Here is a 13,246-nt window from a genome sequence, read left to right on the forward strand (position 1 = left end):
CAAGTAATCTAACAGATGCAGAGTTTAAGACAGTGGTTATAAAGATGCTTGATAAACTTTTGGGAAATGTAGAGAACTCCAACAAAGAGATAAATTATATATTCATTATATACTCATTGTGTAATTATATACTAATATACCGAGGCATTAGAGTTTTGGTATAAAGCTGTAGGAATCCACCTTGCCCCAACCCATCATCCATTCCAGACATGGTGCATGTCGGCCTTAGGGCCTTCCATGGTGCAGGGCCACAGCAGCAGTTGCCAGAAACCCAGAGAGAGTCCCCATCCTGCTTTTCATTTTGGATAATCATAGGTTTGCTGTGAGAAGCTCTGAGACTACACCTTTAAGAGGTTGGTGGGACGCTCCTGCCAGAGCCAACGCTGTGGTATCTAGACGGAGGATTCGGGGAGCAAGGCATCCACTGGCCTCACAGGACAGACCAGGAAGACTTGAGCAATTTAAAACTCAGCACCTATTATGTTTCGGGCTCTGTTCCAAGCACTGGCAATGCAGGCAGAAATAAGAAAAATGGGGACTTCGTACTTACAGAGCTTTCAGTGACTATACGAGCAGTGACTAATGTGGTGAATCCAGAGAATTTCTCAGATGTTCTGGATTGTGTAAGATGTCACCACTTAGAACACAACTCTGGGATGGGAGAGGTATGCAAATAACAAAGATTAAATTTCCCTTAAACTCAGTAGAATAAGGAGTTTAGAGCAAATTAAATAAGATTTAGGGAAAGAAAGGAAATGTGACTTTTTTTACATCTCATGTCGTAGAGTAAAATAATCCACACCAACTACATATTCTCTCTGTGATGTAACTAAGATGGCTTTGTTGCATTTTTCAGAAGAGATATAAAAGATACAGAGTGACTTGTCACCTTATTCCTCTGTGATGTGTGCTAAAAACATCTAATCTCACTATCCCATGCTTCCAAGCTTAAGCTAACTATAATTTAGGATTTGGTACATACCTCTAGTTTCAGTAATTAAAGTCATGTCACCCTTCTCTAAATGAATAATAGTAGTCTAGTAATGACAACTTTTCAAGGTTGTGCCCAGGCTCAGAAAATTTCTAGCATTTTATTAGTATTAGCCTCTCTTTATTCCCAATCAAATGCCTAATGCAAAACAATGTCGTTATAATTAGGTCCTTAAAAAGGAAGAATAAAAGACAAATTTCTCAGAGAACAAATAACCTCAGTAATGTTCATTTACCCTTAAAACCAAGACTCTCTAAAGGTTAGATCTTAGCAGAACAACTAACAAGAACATTAGAAGAACATCATGGTGTCAGCTGATGTCACTAGTTATTTATTTTTAATTCCTAAAAATTTTTTCGGTTCTGTTCTTTCATAACCTTGAAGAAATGTACTCCTTTGAGAAACAACAATTTGCACCCAACAGCAAACAGAATGCCATCTATGAGATCCCACCCCCTTTCAGCTGAATAGTCCCCAGTTCATTTTAGTCCTAGGTGAGGCTTAAGGGGTGACTGAGTCTTGAGTATAATGTTCACCAAGATTCAGGAGGCTGGACTCTCCCAGCTGGACCCCACAACAAAATCTAGAAATGCAAATGAATTTGCCCCTTACCTGAAAGAATGGCAAATTGCCTGTGAAGTTGTTCAATTATATCCACTGCCAACAAGGGCCTGATTTCCTGCTGCATAATTTCATCTGTGCAAATGAAATACAAATTAGGTTAGAACCTTGCAAATTACAAAGAAAAATTGAAAGGAAGAAAGGAAAGCTCTACTATTAGGAAAATGTGCGACTTATCAAGATATGGTTATAGACACATTACTCTCTTGAGAACTCTATTCCTGAGATACATGCATGGATCTGGATTTTCAGTGGTTTGAAGCTTATATACATGAGAACAGGGACACATTTCTAGAACTTCTACCAAGCTTTTGGGTGGGGTTAATGCAAGGAGAGGCCCCTAAAGTTTAAGCTTCTATAGCTTCACAGTAAACTGTCTGGGACGGTCTCATTGCCAAAGCAGGTATTAAGGTTTCTGCTTACACTTTTGGGTCTGCGGGACATTTAAAACACAAACTACGTAAGTTACCACATAAGTTCATCTCAAGCTGGATCATAAAATCAATCTGGATTTATGAAGGTTCTTTGATTTTCGTTTCCCTCTCTCTCTCACTTCCTTCCTTTTGTCTCCCTCCTTATTCACCTATTTTTTTTTTCCTCCAGAATACTTTAAGGGGCCTCTTCCCACTGCCAAGTATGTTTAAGGAGGCAATTCTTTATTTTGCTATTTAAAGATGCCACTTACTAAATAAATGGTTATAGGTATCCAAGGCAAAAATTCAAATCTTTCAAGCACAAATCTACAAATGTCCTCTGACCCTAACAAGTGATTTATAAGCCCTATGATTTGCACTCTACCCGTACAGGGAAGGGGGATTGGAGAGAGGGGAAGACTAAGTGGAATGCCTTAGCCTGGGCTGGGAAGAGAAAGACATTTTCATGCTCTCTCTGCCTAAGATACTATTATCCTCATTCACTCAGGGAATCTCAAAGAATGAACTGGTTATTATTTCTATAGTTAAACATCTGGTAGATTAAGGCACAGATCAACGAGTCTGTACACTGATGCTAAGTAGGAACTGCCTATTAATTCAGCATGAAGTCAGGATAATGTCATGACACTCTAATGTAGACCAATCAGAGGTTGTATTTGCTAAGCTTCTCAGCTTTGGTGAGAAGGTTAAAAGAGATGATGCATATGGAGATGTACACAGTAGGTGCTTAGTAAATGCTGGTTATATCCATTTTTCTGGACAGGTCTTTCCCATATTTATTTTCTGAAAGTTATATAAAGGATTGGGCAAGTGACAACTTAACCCTTAAAACCCTTCTTGGTGATTCTACCTTTTTTTTTCCTCCCCTGGAAGAAAGGGAGTAAACTCAGGCTGGAGCTCCTAAAAATTCAAAGAACTCCCGCATTGCTATTAATTTTATGGGTGCAATGATGGTACTGTTGTTATACTTTATAAAAAGGGAAGGCCTTCTCTCTGAGATACACAAAGTATTTAACAGTAAAATTTTAAGAAGTATGAGATCTGTTTAAAAAGATTCCAGCAGTCCTCCCTGCCAAAAATGTACAGGGAGAAGGGGAGATGAATCCAGATTGAGAAAATGTGGATAATACTTGAAGCTGGTCGATGGGTCCATTAGGGTTCATTATACAATTCTTTTACATATATTTCAAATTTTCCATAATAATATGTAAATTACAATTGGATAACAGCATAGAGAATTTAAGCAGAAAAAAGAGTTATAAAACTGAAGAGTTTTTCATAATACAATCTCCCAGTGGTCTGGGAAAGCAGCATATTCAAAAACAGAGCTGGATTATTATATTTTCATGCCTGAGGGAGTACATTTAAGAGACAATGACTCCAGAGAAAAAGAGATTATAAGATGCAATTTATCATTACTATACCTCAATATTTGAGGTGTGCTTTAAATTAAACATTTTAAATTAAAGATGTAAGATGTGAAAGGGACAACAGGAGTAAGCCAACCATCCCGTGCGTCATCTCATTTTTTAAATTTTATTTTGTTTTATTAAAATATAGTTAATATACACTATGATATTAGTTTCAGGTATACAACAGTTATTCAACATTAATATACCTAATAAATGATCATTATGCTGTCTAGTAACCATCTGTCATTGTACAAGGTTACTGCAATATTATTGACTCTATTCCCTATGCTATACATACCCATCTCATTTTTCGCCTTAAGCCCATCCCCATCCCGGTTTGGCAACCATCAGCTTGTTCTCTATACTTATGAGTCTGTTTTTGTTTTGTTTTGTTTATTCATTTGTTTTTTGTAGATTCCACATATAAGTGAGTTCATACATATGTCTTTCTTTATCTGACTTCACATGATACCCTCTAGGTCCATCTATGTTGTCACAAATGGCAAGATTTCATTCTTTTTTATTGCTGAATAATATTCTATTGTATATGTGTATACCACATTTTATTTATCCATTCATCTGTTGATGGACATCTAGGTTGCTTCCATATCTTGGCTGCAATGAACATGGGGGTGTATATATCTTTTCAAATTAGTGTTTTTATTTTCTTCTGATAAACACCAAGAAGTGGAATTGCTAGATAATGTGGCAGCTGTATTTTTAATTTTTGAGGAATCTCCATACTGTTTTCCATAGTGGCTGCACCAATTTACAATCCCATCAACAGTACACAAGAGTTCCCTTTTCTCCACATCCTTGCCAACATTTGTTATTTGTTGATTTATTGATGATAGCCATTCTGATAGATACATTCTGATAGCTCATTGTGGTTTTGATTTGCAACTCCCTGATGATTAGTGACGTTGAACATCTTTTCATGTCTGGGAGAAATATCTATTCAGGTCCTCTGCTCATTTTTAATTAGATTGTTTGGGTTTTTTTGGTGTTAAGTAGTATGAGTTCTTTATATATTTTGGATACTAATCCTTTATTGGATGTATAATTTACAAATATCTTCTTCTATTCAGTAAGTTGTCATTTCATTTTGTTGATGGTTTCCCATGCTGTGCAAACTTTTTAGTTTGATGTAGTCCTGTTTGTTTATTTTTTTCTTTTGTTTCCCTTGCTCGAGGAGATAAATCAAAAAAGATATTGCTAAGAGTGATGTCAAAGAGTTTACTGCTTATGTTTTCTTCTAGGAGTTTTATGGTTTCGGGTCTAACATTTAAGTCTTTAATCCATGTTGAGTTTATTTTTGTGTATGGTATAAGAAACTAGTCCAATTTCATTTTTTACATGTATCTGTCCAGTCTGCCAACGCCACTTACTAAAGAGACTGTCTTAACCCTATTGTATATTCTTGCCTATTTTGTCATAGATAAACTGACTATATAGGCATGGGTTTATTTCTGGGCTCTTTATTCTGTTCCATGGATCTATGTGTCTGTTTTTATACCTGTACCTTACTGTTTTGATTACTGTAGCTTTGTAGTAGAGTTTGAAATCTGGGAGTGTGCTATCTCTCACTTTGTTCTTTCTCAAGAATTCTTTAGCTATTCAGGGTCTTTTGTGGTTCTATATACATTTTAGGATTAGTTGTTCTAGTTCTGAGAAGTGTCTTTGGTATTTTAATGAGGATTGCACTGAATCTGCCTATTACTTTAGGCAGTAAGGACATTTTAATAATATTAATCCTTCCAAACCATAAACGATATATACGCTTCCATATACCTTATTTGTATATTCTTCAATGTCTTATAGTTTTCAGAGCACAGGTCTTTCACATCTTCGATTAAATTTATTCATAGGTATTTTATACTTTTTTGATGCAACTATAAATGGGATTGTTTTCTTTATTCCTTCATTATTGGTGTATAGAAATGCAACAGGTTTCTGTTTATTGATTCTGTATCCTGCAACATTACTGAAGTCATTTATTAGTTCTAGTAGATTTTGGTGGTGTCTTTAAGGCTTTCTTTTTTTCCCTCCCCTCCGCCTTTAAGGCTTTCTATATAGAGTATCATGTCATCTGCAAATAATCAGTTGTATTACTTACTTTCCAGTTTGGATGCCTTTTATTTCTTTGTCTTGTCTAATTACTGTGGCTAGGATTTGAATAGAAGTGGTGATTTGGACATCCTTGTCTTGTTCCTGATCTTAGAGGAAAGGCTTTCAGCTTTTCACTATTGAGTATGACATGATCAGTGGGTTTGTCACATATGGCCTTTATTATGTTGAAATATGTTTCTTCTATATCCACTTTGTTAAGAATTTTATCATAAAAGGATGTTGAATTTTTTGAAATGCTTTTTCTGCACCTATTGAGATGATCATATGATTTTTATCCTTTATTTTGTTAATGTGATATAGTGCATTAATTGATTTACAGATGTCGAACCATCCTTGCATCCCTGGGATGAATCCCACTTGGTCATGGTGTATAATCTTTTTAATGTGTTGTTGAATCTGGTTTGCTAATATTTTGTTGAGAATTTTTGCATCTATGTTCATCAAGGATATTGGCCTGTAATTTTCTTTTTTTGTAATGTCTTTATCTAATTTTGGTATCAGAGTAATGCTGGCTTCATAAAATGACTATCTTAAAATCAAAGAACCATTAAATCAAACCATCATTAGTCAAGGACCATCTGCATAATTATGAAGACTATGTCTACAGAGAAAGATTTAAGATATAATATCAAGGACATAAAAATCTTATGTATGGTATGATCGTGGCCAGGTAAAAAAAGAAAGAAGAAAGCGTGTGGTGTATTTGTGCATATGTGTGCAGGCATACGAAAAAAGAACACATGAAATAGTTACTTACGTTAGAGTGATGGGCTCATACTGTGGTTACACCCTATAACTTACATAGAGAAAAGTATGCTCTGGTAGCCTTTATTTTTTTACGCTAACAGGACTTTATTGATATACAATTTACATGCAGTTCAATGCACAAATATTATGTGTACAGTTTGATGAATTTCGACAACTATATACACTGATATAACCATCTAACAAATCAAAATATGGAACATTTCCATCACCCCAGGAAGTTTTCTTGTGACCTTTGTCCCTAACTCCACACTTGTGAGAACTCCACATATCACAACCCTCCTTCCCATAAATTTTTGAGTTAAAGACTACATGAGTGCCTCTATCAGTCATGATCCAGGCCTCAGTGCTAGCAAGGCACACTATAGTTCTAAACATCCACTCTCTTAACACCACTGGGTCCCCAGGGGAATACTTCTTGACATCTCTTGGTCTATGTCCTCAAAAGGAAAGGTGACTGTATCCAAATGCTAGGATGGTTTATGGGCTGTGCCACTGGTGGTTTCAGGGACAAACACTGCTTCTGAGTCCTGGGAGGATTTGAGCGGTGAAGATTCAAGCAGTGGAAGTGCTTAGTTAAAAGAAAAAACAAATTAATTAACTTGTCAAATCCTTCCTCTCACATGGCACAAATGCTGTAGATTCTTATATAATGACCATGTCCAGACACAATATCATGTCCAGTACTACTAAGCATCAGTGTTCTTACTTTTTTCTCTTCCAATTCATTATGCAAACATTCAAATTTTGAACTCCTTGAACACGATCACATTTTACTTAGATCACATTTACTTCAGATCACTGCTCCCGAGAGCTCAAATTATGTGAAAATCTCAATTATAACAATTTGCTTTTCCTGAGATGAAGACAAGAAAAAAATATTTTATGGGTTAATTAATGATATGTGGATTAAGGATATCTTTATTACTCATCCATTTCACTAGCTAATTAACACAACAGTCAGACACAAGCAGTAATTTAATTTAGTCATCTTTGCTATTTTCTGATTTTTAGTCATATAAAAACTATAATTTTACATATTTTAATTTTGTTCTTATGAGAGTATGTTTGTCAAGGTAGAATATTTTATTTAACTGTGGCATGTGGGCCTCCATTTGTACTCTTGACCCAGGCTCTGCAAAGGCCTACTTAAAATTGCTTTGAGAACTGATTAAATATTAACTAGGCATAAGCATTTCTGGTTTTGAATACATATCCAAATCTCTTTTCTCCCTTTTTGTCCATTATAGACAATGTTGATATATACTTTTTAAAGCTTCTTAATTTCTGCTCTGACATTTCACATTGTATCCCTGTATGAGACAAGCACTAATGCAGAGGTGGAAGTTTCTTTGCAGAGAGTTTCCTTAGCAACAAAGCTGGAGATGACATTCTCTTGTAGCCCTTCAGAACTCCAGGAGAGGTGAAATGAGTTCTGCTGCCTGGGGTATTCTGATAAAAAGCAATCAAGGCCCTGGAGGAAATTAAGAAAATCTCTGAAAATTCCTAACCCCTCCTTGCCATAAAGCTCTCACGTTTTAGAACAAGATTTCAAAAGTGCCCCAACCAGCATTTTAATCAACACTCCCCCAGAGCAGTGCTCCTCAAATTATAATGGATATTTAAATCACCTGGGTTTTAAAATGCAGATTATGATTCAGTGAGTATGGGGCGGGGCATTTCTAACATGCTCTCCGATGCTACTGATGCAACAGAGAAGCAAGCACACATTGATTCCAAGGCCTTAGACTACTCTTGGTCCTTTCCTGTTGCTTATGAAAATGCAGCTCAGGGCAAATTCAATAAAAATAATCATCTATGCATAGTCAACGTATTCTTGAAACAGGCCTACAAGGTGTAATTTTTGGCCTAAAACCTCTTTCCATGTTGTTTTTGAAGTCAGCACCCTGGGAAACAAGCCATACCTGGCTTGAGCTCCTGCTTACCTCTCCTTCCAGCGTACTTCAAGCCCTACTCCGATACTCAGTGTGGGCCCCTTAATGCTTACAGCCTCTTATTCTTAGCCTACTCCCAGCCCTGGATTTAGTCAAATCTATCAGCTGGAAGCAATGTCTCAGGCAAGACAATGTAATATGGTACAACATGAGGAGATGAAAAGACTCGATATGACTAATGATCACTGAACATGGCCTTCTTCCAAGAGTTTCTACATTTTCATTTCTTTCTAAAGCACCTTAGAGAAAAAGATATCAACACAAAGGAATCAAAATGGTAGGATTTTATACATTTTAGCAATACGATGGATAAACAATTTTACTTTTGTTTAAGAAAAAGCCCCGGAGGCTATAGCCAAACATTCCTTCTTTCCTCTCTCAATTAATTCATTCATTCAGGTACTATGGAAGCAGAATGAAAAGAACTAGACTTGCATCCCAGCTCTGCCACTGACCAGCACCTGCATCTTCAGGTTCTCCCTCTGTAAAATGGGAATGATAATAATAATATCTCTTTAGAGGGTTGTTGTGAGAATTAATATTACCATTTAATAAATGCATGCTGGGCTATATATTTAATTTAATTAATATGATTAATTTAAAATAACATGTGGAAGCAGTTTGGCTATAATAGATTTAATTCAAATAGAATTCAATTAAGTTTACCGTTCAGTCCTTTGAGCTATGATCCCAAACATATCGCAACAGATCTTTCTCAAACACCCATGTTATTGCCATGTATTGGTGATTTGCATTGAAATTCTGCTCATAAATTCCCCACTGATGTCATGTTACCTCTTTCACTATGAAGTAAATTTGATAGAACTTGTCATGAGCTTGGAAGGACTCAGGAGCAGAACAGAGATTAGAATTAGACCAAAATATAAATTGGAATGTAGTACACGATAAAAGTGGCATTTCAAATGGGGGTAGAGGGAGATTACTCAAGAAATAGTGTTGGGTCAATCTGCTGGCCATACCAGGATATCTAGTGAGGTGATTAAGAGCATGACCTCTGGTGCCACAATGTGTAGGTTCAAATCCTGGCTCTGCCACTTACAGAAGAGCGACCTCAAGCAAATTGCTTAACTTCCCTGTGCCTTAATTTCCTGCTCTGAGTATGGGGGAAATTATAATATATCCTCTTGATATGGATGTTGTAAGAACTGAGTAATATAGCTAGAAAACAAAATTTCTGGTATATGGTAGGTGCTATGTAAAGGTATTTTATTATTGTCAAAATGTTTAAGTTGTGCCCATATTTCACTTCTTGAATCAAAAACAATCTCCAGCCAGATTAAATAATATAAACACAAAAATGCCAGAAGAAAATATGGGAGAACATTTAATACATAAAATTATAATACTGTAATTATAACAGCCTTTCAAAATATGATAGAAATCCCAATAAGAAAAGACTAATAAAGTCAACTAATTTAAAATCTACTTTACACATACCTTGAACAAACTCAAAAGACAACTGGGATATTTACAGCCCATTGGATGAAAAAAGGCTATTTCCCTAGAGACTCCTTACAAATTAATAAGAAATATGTATAATGGGCTGAATGGTGCCCCCCTCCCCCCAAAAAAGATATGGCCATTTCCTAATCCCAATACCTGCGAACATTACCTTATTTGGAAAAAAGGGTCTTTGTAGATGTGATTAAGCCTCTTGAAGAGCCCACCAAAAATTCACAGTTCCTCTTTCATACAGTAGCATTATCACTGGAAGATGACTCTTTAACCAGGGATTCAATTTCCCAGTCACCCCCATCCCCATCAACAGTTATGGCCATGTGACTAGCAAATGCCAATGGGAGATGAGCAGAAATGATGTGTTACTTCTGAACTGGGGTACATAAGAAATAAGTGTATCTTCACCATTGTCTCTTTGCCCTCCTATAAGCTGCAAAGTGACAACTCTGAAGCTAGAAGGTGGCAGACCCACAAGATAGAAGCAGGCAAGGTCTCTGCAATACTCTGAGGAAAATGGTCCTTTGACTGGAGACAGTGTACTAGAGTGTATTAATCTACTGAAATTTGAGGGTTACAGTAGTTGGTAATACCCTAACTTATAGGCAAGCATTCATTTTAAAGTAATATCTTAAATACATTTCGTTCTTTTTTATTTTATTTATTTTTAAATTAAATTTATTGGGGTGACATTGGTTAATAACATTATATGAGTTTCAAGTGTATAATTCTATAATACATCATCTGTATATTGCATTGTGTGCTCACCGCCTATAGTCTAGTCTCCCTCTGTCACTATATATTTGATCCCCTTTACCTTTTTCATCCTCCCCCTACTCCTTCTCCCTCTGGTAACCTTCATAATATCTGTGTCTGAGTTCAGTTGTTTTGTTTTTTAAGAAGAAAAGAGGGGGGATAGTCAATAAAAAGCAAACCTTCAAGTGCCGATTTTCCCTGACCTCCAACAATTAAATAAAATATGGGTCTTGGGTAACACATATTTCAATCAGCATGTCATCTCTGGAGTTTCATTCCTTTAATCCCACGAAATTAGTATTATGCCAAGAAGTCTACTGACAGCATCCAAATAAACATCAGATTGTCGTAATGCCAGAAAGGCCATTCAGACACTCATAAAACTTGCATAAAGATACTCAAACTTTCATTTCTGTCTTGAGTCACAGATAGAATAAAATGATTGACAGGAAAAGCCTGTAGGTGAACCTTTCATAACCTTTAAGAGTGGGAAAAAAAGAAAATAGCATATGTAATGCTGTCAGTTTAGGATTCAGAAATTCATCATATTCTTCTTTCAAATTACTCCCTCTCCTCACTACTAACAAAACTGTAATGCTCTTATGATTTAACTGTAGGAAAATTAGAGCAATAATTTATACCTGAATTCAAGCCCTGTAAGGATTTATATGCATGCACAGGCGAGCACTTATGTGTTTTAAGTATGGAAAGCAAGATTTGATAAACAAGTTGTTCTTTCTTAAGTAGCAACTACATTGTAGCCCTTGCCTTTGAGAATATAGTATATGTATTATACTGTATAAGGACTTGGTATAGAATTATAGTATAAGCATGAATCATTTCTCAACCAGACAGTATAACTCCAACAATGATGAATTTATTTTAAAAGCACATTTCTCTATTCAATTTTCCTCTCTTGAAGAAATAGGTTCCAAGTATAAAGAATAATAAGACAAAGACATTTGCTTTAGTCACTGTTCTTAGCCTATGATCCAAAGGGGAAAATGTATTATTAACATTTTCAAGGCTAAAAAAAAAAAGAGGAAAAAAAAGAAAGTGAGAGTATATTAATAAGCCCATCCATAAAAGAAAAAACCTTAACAAGTAGTTGCTTCAGCTCTTAGTCAATTTTTGGAACACTGACTTCCAAATACATGTAAGGCAGACTTAGAAATGCTGTTCCTTCTCACTCAGCCCACTGAAGGGAAGTGTTTTTCTTTTTTCTATTCTTAAATCACCAGTCTGTTATCAGCTCATGTGTCTAACATGAAGCCTTAGCATTTCAGATTTAACATTTTTCTTCAGACTTAACATTTTTCTTCAGGAATGTGAATTTCATAATCTGGATTCTTATTTTCATTTCACGAAAAAATATATTTTTTAAATAAAAAGTACAACTAAACAAAAATAAGTAGAATTCTTTGTAATTCCTTCATTCAAAATTAAATAGTTATCTCATTGGCAATATTATAGTCTCTCTCTCTCTCTCTCTCTCTCTCTCTCTCTCTCTCTCTCTATATATATATATATATATATATATATATATATATATATATAGACATAGACATATATGCTTTTAAAATAGGTTCATACTTACACATTCCATTTTACAGCCTTATTTTTTTTAGAATATTTGGTCATCTCCTTTTATTTGAATTTTTCAGTAAATGACCATCTATAATGTTAGCCGATTGTCTTTTTCAGAAAGTTATTTTTTTAAACTCCTTAGCAAACTTGAGGCAGCATTTCAAAGTAAAATTTTTTAATATAAAATTTGTTCAACCATTATGCCACTGAGAAAAAGGTGAATAAAAAAACATACAGGAAAGAAAGGCATTATTGCTCTCACAGTACCTTTTTTTGCCATATATTCTAACCTGATGCAACTTCCTAGGAAATGATGGTAAGCCCTCATCTCTGCCTCTGTAATCCGCACCGAGGTGTAAGGTAAGTATCTAGGGTCTTGCTGCCCGCATTTCTTACACCAGGAGGCCATTGGATCCCAGAAGACAGTGCGAGCATCACTCTCCTTCCATTCCACTCTCAGCACTGCACTTTACATAGATGTGTTTAATCCTTTCTTCTGGCTAATCTCTCTGAAGTTCACTCAAGGTCATTTCATTGCTGAGAGCTGATCCTCTGGATTGCTGGGTGCTCACAGGATTACAGGCCAACAGATGACCATATTTCTTCATTTGGAAATAAAAGGAAAATGGTGATGAGGATGTCAAGGTAGAAGGGAAATCCTAGAGTCCATGAATATCAGAATGTTTGGGGGTTTTTTTAGAGGAATCACACTAGGAGATATACACCAGGCTACTAGATATTTAAAATAAAATAAAAGACAGGGATACGTTTTTTTAAAGGATGCTCTTAAGAAAATTTATTCCAGGCCACAACTCCCCCACCCCCCGCCCGCCCTTCTCTCTCAACTTCTCCAGGCTGTCAAGGAATACTACCCAGAGAATTAACAATGCAGCCAATAGAAGACACTATCCGAGAGACACAGATAGGCCGTACCATCTGTGCAACATGGTTTGGCACAGCAATGGCGCAGTAAAGATTCAAATCCTAAAATGGGATGTGTTTCCTGAACTACGTCTAAAGATCAGGTACAAGTATAATATGATTGTAGAGAAGGAAATTCTTTGATCTGACCAAGATCTCACTTACTAAGTCTTGGGGAAAAGTGAGTTCACCTTTCAG

General features: G+C 35.9%; 1 protein-coding gene across 1 annotated transcript in view; it reads right to left on the bottom strand.

Moving 5' to 3' along the window:
• The window catches only part of MCF2L2 (MCF.2 cell line derived transforming sequence-like 2), a 190,589-nt gene that overhangs the window by 162,055 nt on the left and 15,288 nt on the right, over nucleotides 1-13,246 (bottom strand). The window contains exon 2 of the mRNA XM_039850564.1: nucleotides 1,604-1,687. Within this exon, the coding sequence (XP_039706498.1) occupies nucleotides 1,604-1,687 (84 nt within the window). The remainder of the gene's footprint in view (nucleotides 1-1,603; nucleotides 1,688-13,246) is intronic.

The sequence above is a fragment of the Pteropus medius genome, unplaced genomic scaffold, assembly GCF_902729225.1.
Source record: "Pteropus medius unplaced genomic scaffold, Ma_sr-lr_union100, whole genome shotgun sequence".
NCBI classification, from domain to species: Eukaryota; Metazoa; Chordata; class Mammalia; order Chiroptera; family Pteropodidae; genus Pteropus; species Pteropus medius.